Source organism: Pteropus medius, unplaced genomic scaffold (assembly GCF_902729225.1).
Source record: "Pteropus medius unplaced genomic scaffold, Ma_sr-lr_union100, whole genome shotgun sequence".
Lineage (NCBI taxonomy): Eukaryota > Metazoa > Chordata > Mammalia > Chiroptera > Pteropodidae > Pteropus > Pteropus medius.
The window spans coordinates 2,472,270-2,485,877 of NW_024350397.1; the positions used below are offsets into that span (position 1 = coordinate 2,472,270).

Below are 13,608 nucleotides of genomic sequence, written 5' to 3' on the forward strand. Positions count from 1 at the left end.
CGTTCCAGTCTCAAACTGCAGACCTATTCCACAATCTGTTCTTCATCTCTAACAGAATCCCTTCAGTTCTTCACTGGGGCTAGCTCAGGTCTCCCCACGGCTTTCCCGAGGCACTCTCCCTTCCCCACCTTTCCCCCGTGGCTCTCTTCTCTCTTGCCAATGATTCTCGGCATTAACCTTGCAATGGACTGAATGTTTATGTTCCCCCAAAATTCATATGCTGAATCTTAACCTCCTAGTGCAATGGTATTAGAAGGCGGGGCCTTTGGCAGGTAATTAGGTCATGAGGGTGGAAAAAGGACCCCAGAGAGCTCTCTTGCCCTCTTCTGCCATGTGAGGACATGAGAAGATGGCAGTCTGTAACCCAGAAGAGGGCTCTTACCAGAACGTGACCATGTTGGCTCCCTGGCCTTGGACTCTGAGCCTCCAGAACTGTGAGAATTGAATTTCTGTTGTTTATAACCCAGTCTATGGTACATACTTTCTTAGAGCCTGACGTGACTGAGACTTCATGGAGAAAAGAGAGGTTACCAAGTAGGAACTCATTCACTATCCCATCTTTCTACTTCTACACTCTCTTCTTTAATTATACAATATAATAAATTTACCTTTTTTGGGCTGGGAGAAAAAAGGGAGAAGCACTCTTTCTAAATATACAACTCATCTGCCTCAAGTCCTAAAACATTAAAATGCGAAAAATTGTGCATCTTAGAATAAGAAAGTAGAGCACTTCTAACCCTGCTCTGCGCCCCACACTTCTCTCCAGGCCCCTCATGCTGCCTTAGGCAGCCCACAGCATCTGCGAGTTCCCCGACTATCTTACCCAAAAGCAGCCGTGCAGCCCCATGCCATGCAATCACTTGCTGCTTTCTCTTTCTGCTTTAATTGTCCTCCATGGCACTTACCTTTATAATGAGATTACATTGCCTGCCTCCACCCACTAGAATGTAAGCTCCAAGAAAGCAGGGGCTTGTTTTGTTCACTACGAGTACCTCAGTTCCCAGATCAGTGTCTGGCAGATGGGAGTAACACAATATGTTAGTTACTAAATGAGTGAGCTATTAACTCTCGACTGTACTGTCTTATTCTCTCCTTTGCTTTTGCTAAATACAAAAGTATAAAAGCCAAACCAGTAAGAGTCCTTGGGCTCTTTTTACTCTTCAAACTACCACTCTACTTCCTTTAAGTTATTCTAGGTAGTGTACATGTTCCCTGTCTCTACTCAGCAACTTCTATTCTTCCCTCAACCCCCTAAACCCTTAAATTCCATTATTAAGTACTAAAATGTCCTTCGGTTCAGTCAGGGGTCAGACTGGGTGCTTAACATATTATCTCACTTAATCCTCTACCAGCTCTTGAAATGAACATCTCCAGTCCACAGATGCAGAAACTGAATATTTCTTGTGAGGACATAAAGCTGGTGAGAGTGAGATTTGAACCCAGGTCTGTCTGTTACCATAGCTGTTCTCTTTTCATTTCCAATACACAGAACTTACTAAGCTGTTCCGCAATTTATCCGTTTATGTGTCTCTTCCAATGGCTGGTGAGTGTCACATAATCCATCTCTATGTTGAGAAAGTAAAGACTGTTTTGACTAACTTTTTCCAATCAGTGAGTGTAACAGTCAGGATAGAAAGAGCGAGCTTTTTTCCAACAGTAATATTTAGCACAGTTGCTGGAGAGGTAGTTCACGGAATTCATACACAGTGATTCGCTTCGAAATGCCCAAGGCGTTAAACGCCAGACTCCCTGCACGGGTGGCAGAGTGTCTAGTGAACAAATAAGACTTACACCAAAAAGGAGTATTTTTTAAAGCAACAACTACACAATAAATTTAATGAAATTTTAAAGTACTGACTTAAAGTTTTTTATAATGAGCAAAAGAGAAGAAAAAAATCATTACTAAGGTCTTTTATAATTTTAGAAATAATATAAATTTCCTAGATATTTTCTAATCCCATGCTACCTGCTTCTAAAACTGAGGTTATCGAAGAACATTAGCACTGAATGAAAAAGTCTAAAAATGCTGAAAGAAATTCTAAATTCCTCATATGGTGACTCCTGCCCCCTTTAATAAACTTGACAAAATATCAGTGCTGGGCCTAAACTGTGGATCTGGAGAATTCTCCCTTTTTTGGTGGCGGCGGGGGGGCGGGGGGAGGCGGGTCCTCAGGGAAAACAAGACAAATTGCATTACATATAAGAAAGAGAACAGAGGGAGCTTTGGTTCTTCCATGTACATGAGAACGAGTTTGAGAAAGATAAGGATCCCTACTGGCTTTAGTTTCTCCCTTTAAAAAGAGAGGATTACACTGGATTATCGTTTCTCAAAGTGTGGTCTGCAAATCCTGGGAGGGCCCAACACTCTCCCTACTAATTAGATGCCATTTGTTTTTTCCACTACGTTGACTTTTGCACGTGTTGCACTGATGAGGTCAAAGGGATAACTGGGTAAAACTACTCTGGCACCTTAGCCTGAATTAAGGCAGTGACAGCAAACTGTTCAAGCAGTCATATTCTCCACCACCAAACCCTCTCAGCGGAACAAAAAAGTGGTACAAAATTTTAATAAACCTTGAACCTTATATGCTTTTTAAAAATTGTGAGTGATAAAATGGTTCATACTCTTAGGGCACTTCTGCTGCATACTGAAGTGTGCCAGTTGCCTTGAGGAAAAAGCATTTGTGCAATTGTTTGAGTTGCAAAGCTGAACTGCTGCCTTTTCTTATGGAATAACATTTGTACTTGAAAGAACATCCAAAAGACATGCTGAAAGAACATATTTGGACTTGAATATTGGGTGAGCATTTTCTCAAAAATGAACGAATGGAGCTACTCATTACAAGTAACCATTGCGGATGATATATCATTCTTTCAAGCAGCAATTAGAATTTTGGAAAACTTGAATTCATCACCAGGAGCCTGAAGCTTCCCAATAATGACTTTTTCAAATGAGACTGGTGATTGCATTAACAATATGATTTTTAAATTATTGTAAAAAATGATATACAGTAAGACCTCACTTACTGTTGTCCACAGGTTCTTGGGAACTGGAACTTTAAGCAAAATGATGTATAATGAAATAGTTTTACCACGAGGTAATTGATAGAAACAAGAATTAAGTTCCTACAGCATGTATCTCATCATAAAATTATCACCAAACGTCTCAATAAAGACTCAAAACATTTCTAATATTAAACATAGAAATAAATGCGAGCTAGTCATACATTAAAAAAGATGTATAAAAACAAGTAAGAGAATTCTTTTCCAAACTGCTTATTCCAGTTCAGAATCTTGGATGGCCAGAGTCTGTCCTGGCAGCTCAGGATGCACGGTGGGACCCAACCTGGGGCAGGACACTCTTCCATCTAAGGGTGCACCCACACTCAGACTAGGACAATTTAGACACGCCAACTAACCTCATATGCACATCTTTGGGACATGGGAGAAAATCCATACAGCCCCGGGGAGAACATGCCAATTCCACAGAGGCAGTGGCCTCGGTCAGGAATAAAATTTTTTGCTCATCAATGTAATAATAAAAGGACGTTGAATGAAACAGCATTATTCAAATACCTGCTGTATGTATAGAAGACCTGCATAACTCAGTGAACTGTTTTCTAAATGACCAATGCCTGATGTTACATGGATGGGTAAGACTCATTGGAGTGTAAGACAGACCAAAATGTAACAGAGTACAAGTGGCTTCCAATTTCACATTACAACTAAACTTTAATTTACCTGACTTTACTAAAGACAGCTGTAGTTATCTGACATGTTTTGGTATAGTATCAAAGAAAAATATCCACAATTATTTGAAAAGGCTGTTAAAATACTCCCTCCCTTCCCAGCTAGTATAAAGCTAATTTTTTAACAAAAACAACATAGCACAACACACTAAATGCAGGACCAGATATGAGACTCCAACCATTTTCAATGAAGCCAGACTTTATATTTACAAAACACATAAGTCAATGCTAGTCTTTTCATTAATTTTTTTGTTTTGAAAAACAGCCAATTATATAAAATAATGTTATTTATGATAAACTGAACGAACTTAACATGAATTTATTGTTATTTTAAAATGAATTCACAAATATAATTTTTGTTTTTAATCTCAAATACGGTAAATACGAACAGATATAACTGACATAAACAAATGTTCTTTAGGGTCCTCAGTAATTTTAACAGTGTTAAGAGGTCCTAAAACTAAAAGTTTGAGAATTGCTGAACTAGATGAAATCTAATGTCCCAGTTCTTTTGAGATTCTATGATATTTTTGTTGTGTATGTGAATGAGAATAGAAAATAAGACATGGAAGTGTCTTTCATTTGATTGGTAAGTTTTTGTTTCTTTCACGTTTGTTTTCTTATGAGAATATAAAACGGCAGATTCGTAGGACAGAGTTTTGAAAATAAAGTACCTAAAGGTAATTTATCCTTTAATTTTTATTAAAATATCAATTATAATTAACATAACACTAGTTGGAAATGTTAAAATACAGATTAAATAATAAAATGCTTGATAAAAATCTTATAAATATGTAATGTAATGCTTCAGAAATTTGTTATTTAATTTGAATTTATATTCATGAATATCTTATAAATTATATTTAAGCTAATGACAATTGTAATTTCTCCCCAATTTTGAGAAGTATCATCACAAGATTCCCTTGGTAGTATATACTGTAATTTTTTTAAAACATAGAGCACTGTTTTTAAAGAACTTTTAACAAAATGCATTAAATATTTTAAATTATTTGATCAAAACCAAAATAATCATAAGTTGCTTAGTGTAAGTTGGATGGTGGAATTTCTGTGAATGTTTTTAGGATTTGGGTATCAATTAATCTGAAGACAAGAATAACATTTTTATTGTGGGAGAAAATCAGAGCACCCAGAAAAAACCCACACAGACACAGAGAGAACGTCCCAATTAAAAGCATCACCAGATTTACTACTTTCTATTCCTCTCAGTATTAGGCTTTTACAAACATAATATGCCTAACCTATATTTTTGGCTTGCATAACATCCTAAATACTCCTGTCAAACTTCTTTGCTTTTATCCCTGCTCAACTCATCACATCAACCATCTGCATAAATAAAGATGTAAGCATCTGCTATATGGCAAATGGTCTCAGGGGCAGATGTTTCCATCCTTGTGCTCATGTCACTGGGTTGGATACATTATTTGAACAGATGTACACAATCTTAAAGTGTTGTGTCCCACAGTGAAATGTCTCCAACTGCTTTCTATCAAAGTACATAAATGCTATTTGCACCTGCATTTATGTTAATGATATAAAGGCAGCAGGGGTCTAATAAAGTGAGATGTGATGGTATGAAATATATTTACATGGTTAATTGGAGTTTCTCAGAGACAATGCTGCCAAATGGCCACACTGACACTGATACACACCCAGGTAGATTATCTGATTAGTAGCCTGCTTTTTAAGCAGTGGATATATGGCTACTTTCAAATGACAAAAATACTCATAAGAATATTCCAAACTCCAGTATTTTATTTCAAAATAGGAAAATAAGTTCCAGTATAAAGGTCTTTTAGGCCACCCAGGTCATTTCTATTTTGTTCTACAAGGAAATTTCTATAGGTATGTGTGTGTTTTCCATTTGTACTTCTGTCAACAGCATAACATACTAATAATCCATAGTAGTATTTTGCAGAGGTTATATTACATCGGAAAGTTCCAATTTCCAACATTAAGGAGTTAACCAAAACCAGCTTGAAAATGTCAATTTGTACTTGCTCTGCAACATAAAGTGGTACCAAAAGTCCAAGAACGGCATTTGCACTACTAGTTAAGATCAAAACGTTTCCATATGAATGTCACATATTTGGAAACATAATATTTTGGTACTTCATAGGGAATTTTTTCCCTCAATAATGAGGTCACAAAGCCATGTTAACCACTAAATGCAAAACATCAAATTACAGTGGTTCTCCTTGCTACTGTGCATTAAATGTGAGGGCTAAAAAGCCAAAGAATTTGCAATAATAGCTGTCTTTGTAGCTTTAGTGAGCTAAAAACTTGTGGTCACTTTCAAATAATGTATTTATTACTTTATTAACTTGGCGTTAATAACATCAACTTTGCATAAAGTTGTATCCGAGTTAAATGTTACCCAAAATAAATTTTATTCTGCAAATTATTCTGAGATTTATATTGTGCTTTAAAAGAGTTTACAAGGTACATTCATATATAGCTGATTCTCATTATTTACAAATTATTTATATGCGAATTCACCTGCTTGCTCAAATTGATTTGCAATCCCAGATCCATACTTTTGGCATTTTCGCGGTCATTTGTAGATATGCACAGGCAAAAAATTTGATTCACCTGATGTGCATGTTCTCAGCAGTGGTCGGTGCTGTGCCTTGTGTCAGCTCTCATAAAAAAAAAACAAGTGTCCTTTTCACAGTCTATTTAGTGCCATATTTTCTACATCTTTTTCCTTTTTATTGGCGATTTCAATGTTTAAAACAGCCCTCAGGTATAGCGTGCCATGCTGTCCAGTGTTTCTAAGCATAAGAATACTGTAATGTGCCTTATGGAAAAAATACATCTGTTAGATAAGCTTTGTTCAAGCATGAGTTATAATGCTGCGTCTGTAAGTTCAATGTTAAGGAATCAACAATATATATTAAATAAGCTGTCTTTAAACAGAAACACATGTAACACTAGGTACTGTGTTGATGAAAATGTTGTGTTGTGACCAGAGGCTCATAGGAACCTAACCCTGTATTTCTTCTAGGAGCAATGGTTCAGTGTTAGCTAGTTCAGTGTTTGTGGTAAAGTTATAGAATTTTTTTGTATTAGCTAATTTACTGTTTGTGGTAACTATTGTGAATGAGGAGAACTGAATGTACCTTACCTCGCCTGACTGTTTCAGGATGAGAATTATTATCCCCATTTGAAAGATGGAGGGAATGAAGCTCACTGATTTAGCCAAGATCACAGAGCCTCAAAAGAAGGGCAGAAGAATAACCAGGGCTCAACTGACAGCTCTTAGCTTAAGTGTTTTTTCACTGGAATGAGAAGAGAGGGGACGAGGGGAAGGCGGAGAGAAGCAGGGGGAGGAGAAGGAAAAATAAGGAAAAATAAGAAACAGCTTTAATACCGTGTTTGAAAGAGTGAAACCACAGTTAGAGAACATGATAAAGAACCATTTTTAGGTTGAATTCTCATAAAATGTAAACTCTTGCTTCGACAGGCAATCAGTTTTATTAATGGAACTAGGCGATAGGAGAGTAGAGCTTAGTTTGGTTTCCATTTTTCCCCTTTGCTCTTTGCTCCCTGCCTCCCCAAAGACAATAAATATTTGTTATATGAACACACAGCCCTGAGAACTCCAGCTTCGTGTTTTACTAAAAATTAAAATTAATTTTCATGGCATCTAAGTAATATGATTTTTTACAAATGTTTGAGAGTTTAAAGCATTTTCAACAAAATTTAATATGTATTGAGAACCTGCTACATGCCAGGGTGATTTAGAGCCTCCTCCAAACAGAAAATTTATCAAGAAGTTATAAAGAATCCAACTGATACTAAGTAGATCATTTTTCTAAAGTTAAAAAAATTCAATTAATTAGCTACCCCAAATGTTACTTACTTGCATTCTCAAGTGTTATGTTCACTACTACCAAAATGTTTGTCTGTAAGATACAATATATATTTTTATGTCTATAAAACATAAGAATATATTTTTAGGCTATGCCATAATTATTTTTAAAGTATTTTAATTGAATCACAAAATCCAGCTTTTTGTTTTTTATAGATTCATATCTGAAGTCACGTGATAGACAGTAATGGCTAAGGCTCACCAGTTAAATAATGCACAGGTTTTGAAAATTCGTAGTTGTACAGCATGTATTTAGTTAACTGCATTGGTCTGAAGGGGGTTATTACGACCACTGTGTCTTGCCTCAGAGCATCTGCTGTTTTCTCACCTCCATTTATTATTACTCTTGTTGAATAAAAATAGCGCTCACAATTTGAAAACTGTTTAAAAAATACTAATGTTATGACAGAGCTGAGACGTGTTAGATCTGTCGACCTGTAGCAGACTTGCCTAAGAAATGGCAAAACTGAATTGGAAGCTGGCAAATGACTAAGAATTTTGAATGACTCCAGTAAAACAGACCCTCCCTGGATCTAAACGAAGATTCTTTCCTGACCAATGAACCTTGGAGCTTGTTTTAACCTACTGTGTGGGGACTTAAACATTCATTCTGCCTTCTCCAAGGTATAAACTTCAATCGTTAATTGGCATAGCCACAGTGAACTTCTTTCTAACACATAAAAAACAAAAATTGTCCCTGTCAGAGAAGCGTTTGGCAAAGTTGCTCACTTGTGTGTTTTCTTATCTTTCAGAAAATAAGTTCATTTACATTTTCAATCACTGCTGTGGTTTTGCCTTTCCTTCTACAAATTTAAAGTGGAAGTTAATAACAACTGTATTTGGCCTTATCATGTTGTTTTCATACATTCCCCCCCACTCCCTACAAAAAAAAACAAAAACATGGTTTATCATTTGTTACAATTTGCTGTTTTCCAATACAAAATACCTGTCTTTATATTTTTATTAGCTTATCATTTAAAAATGTCAAACAAAAAAAAGTTATGGGAAAACCATAAATCCAGTCCCCAAATCCTGAATGTATGAGAAGAGAGATTATTCTAACAAAATAATTCTAATGAACTTATGAAGATTCTATAAGGAATACTTTCACACAGAAATGAATACTGATGACACTAAATTATAATGGAAAGCTTTTAATATAGTATAAATTATCATAGAGTGATATCACAATGTTAATTCTCTTTATCCAAAATTATAAAACATTTAAATAGAAGACACTAGACTTTCTAATTAGTTTCCTCTAGTTCTCTTCTAGCTTCAAACCCATATCCTTTGTACTCTAAATTTCACCTGTTTGACTTCTACACGTGTTAATGTCCTGAGCACATGTCATCTCTTTCTTGTGTTTCCTGATTAGCTTCAAAATTCTGGCTGAACCAACTGTCCTTTGAATCTAGGATTTCAAAGTACATCATACTCACTTCTAATACAGCGTTTGTCATGCTTTATTCTAATTACTTACATGTCTGCTGTTCTAATAGAATTTTTCTTTTGTAGAAGCATAGGCTCTGTCTGGTTTACCTTCGGATCCCTTAAAGCATCTGACATAGCTCCTGGTAAGTACTGCCTTGGTGAACATTAAACCTGCTTTTATTTTTATTAGACATTTTATTAAGAGATAGTATGTGATGCAGTGGATTTTCTTAAGCCCCATAATTCTGCTGGTAACGTCCTACCTGAATTTCATACGTTAATGTGTACAGTATGTGTGCATGTTTGTTTACAAGTATGAAATTCAAAAGTAGCATAATTTATAGATAGCCATCAATGGTTTGTTAAGAAAATCAATCAGCATTTAATTAATAAATGACGTACACCCAGCAAATGTCTCATGTCACAAAAATGATTATATTTGATGACAGAAATACAAACAAAATCATAATTTAAAAATCTAGTATTTTTCTTTGTTAAAAAATATTAGCGGAATCCAGGACACAGAGAAAGCGACTGAATAGATAAATGAGTAAATTAATGAATACGTAGGTAATTCTTAGGCCTCGCGTGTATTATACAATTTTTCCTTACTGATATAATTTCCCATGACACAAATTCTAATTTCTGCCTACTATGTTTAAAATAGCTTTAAACATTCATATATGTAATTAAACACAATATATTTGATCAGAGAAGAGAGATGATCTAAAAATAGATTATAAATATTCTCTATAAATTCATGTGTGCCATGGTACAAATAGTGAGTTTTGGATTTTGATAGATCTAGGTTCAAATCTTAACTCAGTCACTTAATGGCTGGCGATCTTAGTAAAAGTATGTAATTTCCCTGAACCTTTAATATAAAGATTATTTCTAATTTATTGTTTAGATTAAATAAAACAAAGGATGTAAAATGTTAGGTAGAGAGACTATTACCCTGAAGGCACCTGTCTAGGTCTTTTAGCTATTATATCTCTTTCTCTGTCAAAGTCTGGGTCGGGGGCTTAAGTATCCTTTGTCTTAGAAAAGAGTGATGAAGAATTTACTAGAGCTAATGAATCTTAGCTAGGTTTGAAGGTGGCTCATACTCTGGCCAAGTCAATGAAGATAACTAAGTTTATGCGATAGCTCAGGCAAGTAGACACAAAAATTAAAAAAAACTTAATGAGAAGCAAAATAGGCAAGAGGTGTGAGTGGTGATATGCTTTTAACTTCCCTATATTAAGCCAGAAACCAAGCAGCTCATTGCTTAGTTACACAGACTTATAACCTTTTAGAGCTGGAAAAGAATGTGTAGTAATATTGGCTTTACTAATAGAGAAACTAAGGCTGAGGGGCAAAATAACTTGTCTGAGGTTCCACAGCTGGTTAGAGGCTGATGTAGGACAGGAGCCCAGCTTCCTTGTAACTTGGTTCAATAAACAGTCTTTCCTCTACCCAGTCACATTTCTCCATGCTTACCCAAATGAGGAAGGTAATACCAGCTGGGATATCGAACTTCCAAACCCCTGCTACTGCAGAAATCTTCCAAAGGCTATATACCAGAAAATACTCATAGGAAATGCATACTTATTATTTCTAGATAGGGTCTGCTTTCCTCCCTAATCATTCCCATATCTTTTCTTGCTCTAGTGTTCAGGGATGGGTCATGTATGAATCTCAAGGACTCTTACTCTCCCTTTGGCCAGGTGTCTGGAGGAGAAGCAAGCCAGGGAGTCTCCTCTGTGTTCACCTCCCATGGGTTTCCTTGGGTCATGCTTGGCCTGCTAAGGCCAGTAGGCATTCCAAGCAGGAGACAGCCACGTCCATCTCACTGCATCAGTCTCCACACACAGAGCGAGCCCAGATATGAAGTCACAACCATCAAGAACAACAGCCACCATCATCTTCTAAGTGCCTACTATACAATTAGCAATATTCTGAGTGATTTACATATAGTATCTCCTTTAATTTCCACACAATCTATAGGGTAGGACTTACTATCTTCATTTTATAGATTTATAGTTGAGAAAGCTCAGGTCAAGTGATGTACCTAAGGTTATGCAATTCTGTGGTAGAACTGAGTTTCAAACCCAGATTCCATGCTCTATGACATTATCTTTTTTTCTTGGTAGAGAAATCAAAGACTGTTGTCACCAGTTAAGGTTTCTTTATAGCAAATTCACTATGTTCACTAAAATTTACATTTAGAAAGTCCAATTCTTGAATGATTAAAGACATTATTTTTCTCACTCACATATCAAAACTTCTGTGTGGAAGAGAATATGTAGGGGCAAGAGAAAGACTTGAATTCCTCTTAAAGGTTAGAATTTGCCCTTTACAATGACAAAAATTTAATTATTCTTTATTCGGAAAGGACTCTAACTCCACCTGTAAACTGTTTTCTTGAAAAAGGTCCAGGAGCTCCTGTTAAAAAATCATGATTTTCTTTTTAAAAATCATATGGAGGGGAAATGGTTTTTCTAATGTTTCTTTTTAGATGGGTACAGGTAGAAACAGTTCAAAGAAATATACAAGCAAATAGCATCTCTCTCCATGTGTGCTGTGTGTGTGCGCGTGCATGTAAATGAATATATATACACACATGTAAATGTTCTTCTCATTAAAACATGTCATTCTGTTACACTAAAGCCAATATTCCATAATTTCATTTGACATCTATCAGTGCCAGCTAATGGGATGGGCTCTGTGAGTTTTGTGTGGAACGAGGTGGCCCTACTCTCGAGGAGCTCTCATAAAAGAGAAATGTCCCTAAACCCAGGAATCCATTTACATTCAGTAATTTACCAAAGGAAATCAACTTTCGTATATATATATTTTTGTTCTTAGTTCCAAGAAATAAGTCACCTTATGGCTAGAGGACAGTGACATTAAATATATCAATTAAAACTATAACATACACATAACCATTATCCTCAGCATGGCTTATCTTACCTTGATCTTTTGGTGATAACGATATAGAATTCTGCATTGTAACGTATTTGACTTGAAATAGTAGCTTCCCTAAAAATAACCAAGCACAAGCAATAATTAGAAATAATTGAAATGCCATGTTAATACATACAAAAATATAAATAAGCTTTTAAAAAGTCTATAACTGTATGAGTAATAAAGAATTGACTGAACTATTAAAAAACTGATGTTTTCATTTCATTCTCATTTTTATACAGACAGGATTTCACTGAATGTACTGGTGTGAGCCTGGAAAGGGAAGCAATGACACACTGAGAGACAGTACCTGCATCTCTGTCCTTGTAGGGTCAGAGAGAAGTGCGAGTAGGTATAATGAAGCTTCCCCCAAATGTGCGGCCTGATAATTATGTTTAACATACTCTGTTTAAGAATAACTAAAATGTTTAATAATATAGGCAAGGGTAGTATAATTGCAATATAATCATTTGATAAAATGTAATTCAGTCATTAAAATGTGATTATGAAGACTATTTAGCAACATGGAAAATGCTGATGATATAATGCATCGGATGAACATACTAAATGACATACATACGAGGATAACAATTATATTAAAAATGCACAGAAAAATACATGACAGAAAATATGTTTATTGACATTGTGTTTGGTAACAGAATTGCAGATGTTTTCCCCTCATTTTAGCTGTTTTTCGAATTGTCTATAACGTAGGTTTCATACTAATAAATTTTTTGAATGTAAAAATAAGACAAAGTCCTTGAAAAAATACAAGTAAATATTTTGATAAGGCTTCATAGAAAATATACTAAAATATACTTAGAAATACAAACACCGTTTCTAAATGTAAGACCTAATCATTTACTCACATAAAATACATGCACATAAAAATATATGTGCTCCTTAACATGTATGGCTGAACTAGACAGGTTATAATGACTGGGAGAGCATTTTTCTACCTAAATAAAAATCTGTTGGGAAAATATGTTCTAGCTTTACCCTTATTTTTTTTCTTTCACAGGTTTTCAGTAAAAATTTCTTCCAGTGGCTCTAACTACAACTCTAAATTTATATTCCCAGGTTCCAGGATGAAATATTCTCTGGGTACTACATATGTCCACTTGACTACATGCAAACTAAATCTAGCTCCTTCCTCCTCTGAAATATTTTTTAAAGCTCTTGCCTCTGTTCCATCCCCACCATTACTGCCTTAGTCAGGGCTTGCTGGTATTAGAACAGCCTCTAGATTGTTTCCCTGTCTCCAGTCTTATATCTTTCTAATCCATTCTTTGTGATGCAGTTAGCATAATCTTTCCTTTTTTAATTAAAAAATTTTAAGTTTATTGAGGTCTAAATGACAAATAAAATTGTATATATTTAAAGTACGAAATGTGATTTGACATATGTATACTTTGTGAAATGATTACCACAATCAGATTAATGAACATATCCATCACTTCATATAGTGGTTTTTTTTTCTTTTTTTTTTTGCAGTGAGAATACTCCAGGTCTACTCAGCAAATTTCAAGAATGCAACACAGTATTATTAACTATAGTCACCAAGTTGTACATTAGATCCCCAGA

General features: G+C 35.3%; 1 protein-coding gene across 17 annotated transcripts in view; it reads right to left on the bottom strand.

Annotated features, from left to right (window-relative positions):
- ZNF438 (zinc finger protein 438) overlaps positions 1 to 13,608 on the bottom strand; it is a 152,912-nt gene that overhangs the window by 14,428 nt on the left and 124,876 nt on the right. For all 17 annotated transcript variants that reach the window (XM_039839726.1, XM_039839725.1, XM_039839743.1 and 14 more), the window contains one exon: positions 12,031 to 12,099. In XM_039839726.1, the coding sequence (XP_039695660.1) occupies positions 12,031 to 12,099 (69 nt within the window). The remainder of the gene's footprint in view (positions 1 to 12,030; positions 12,100 to 13,608) is intronic.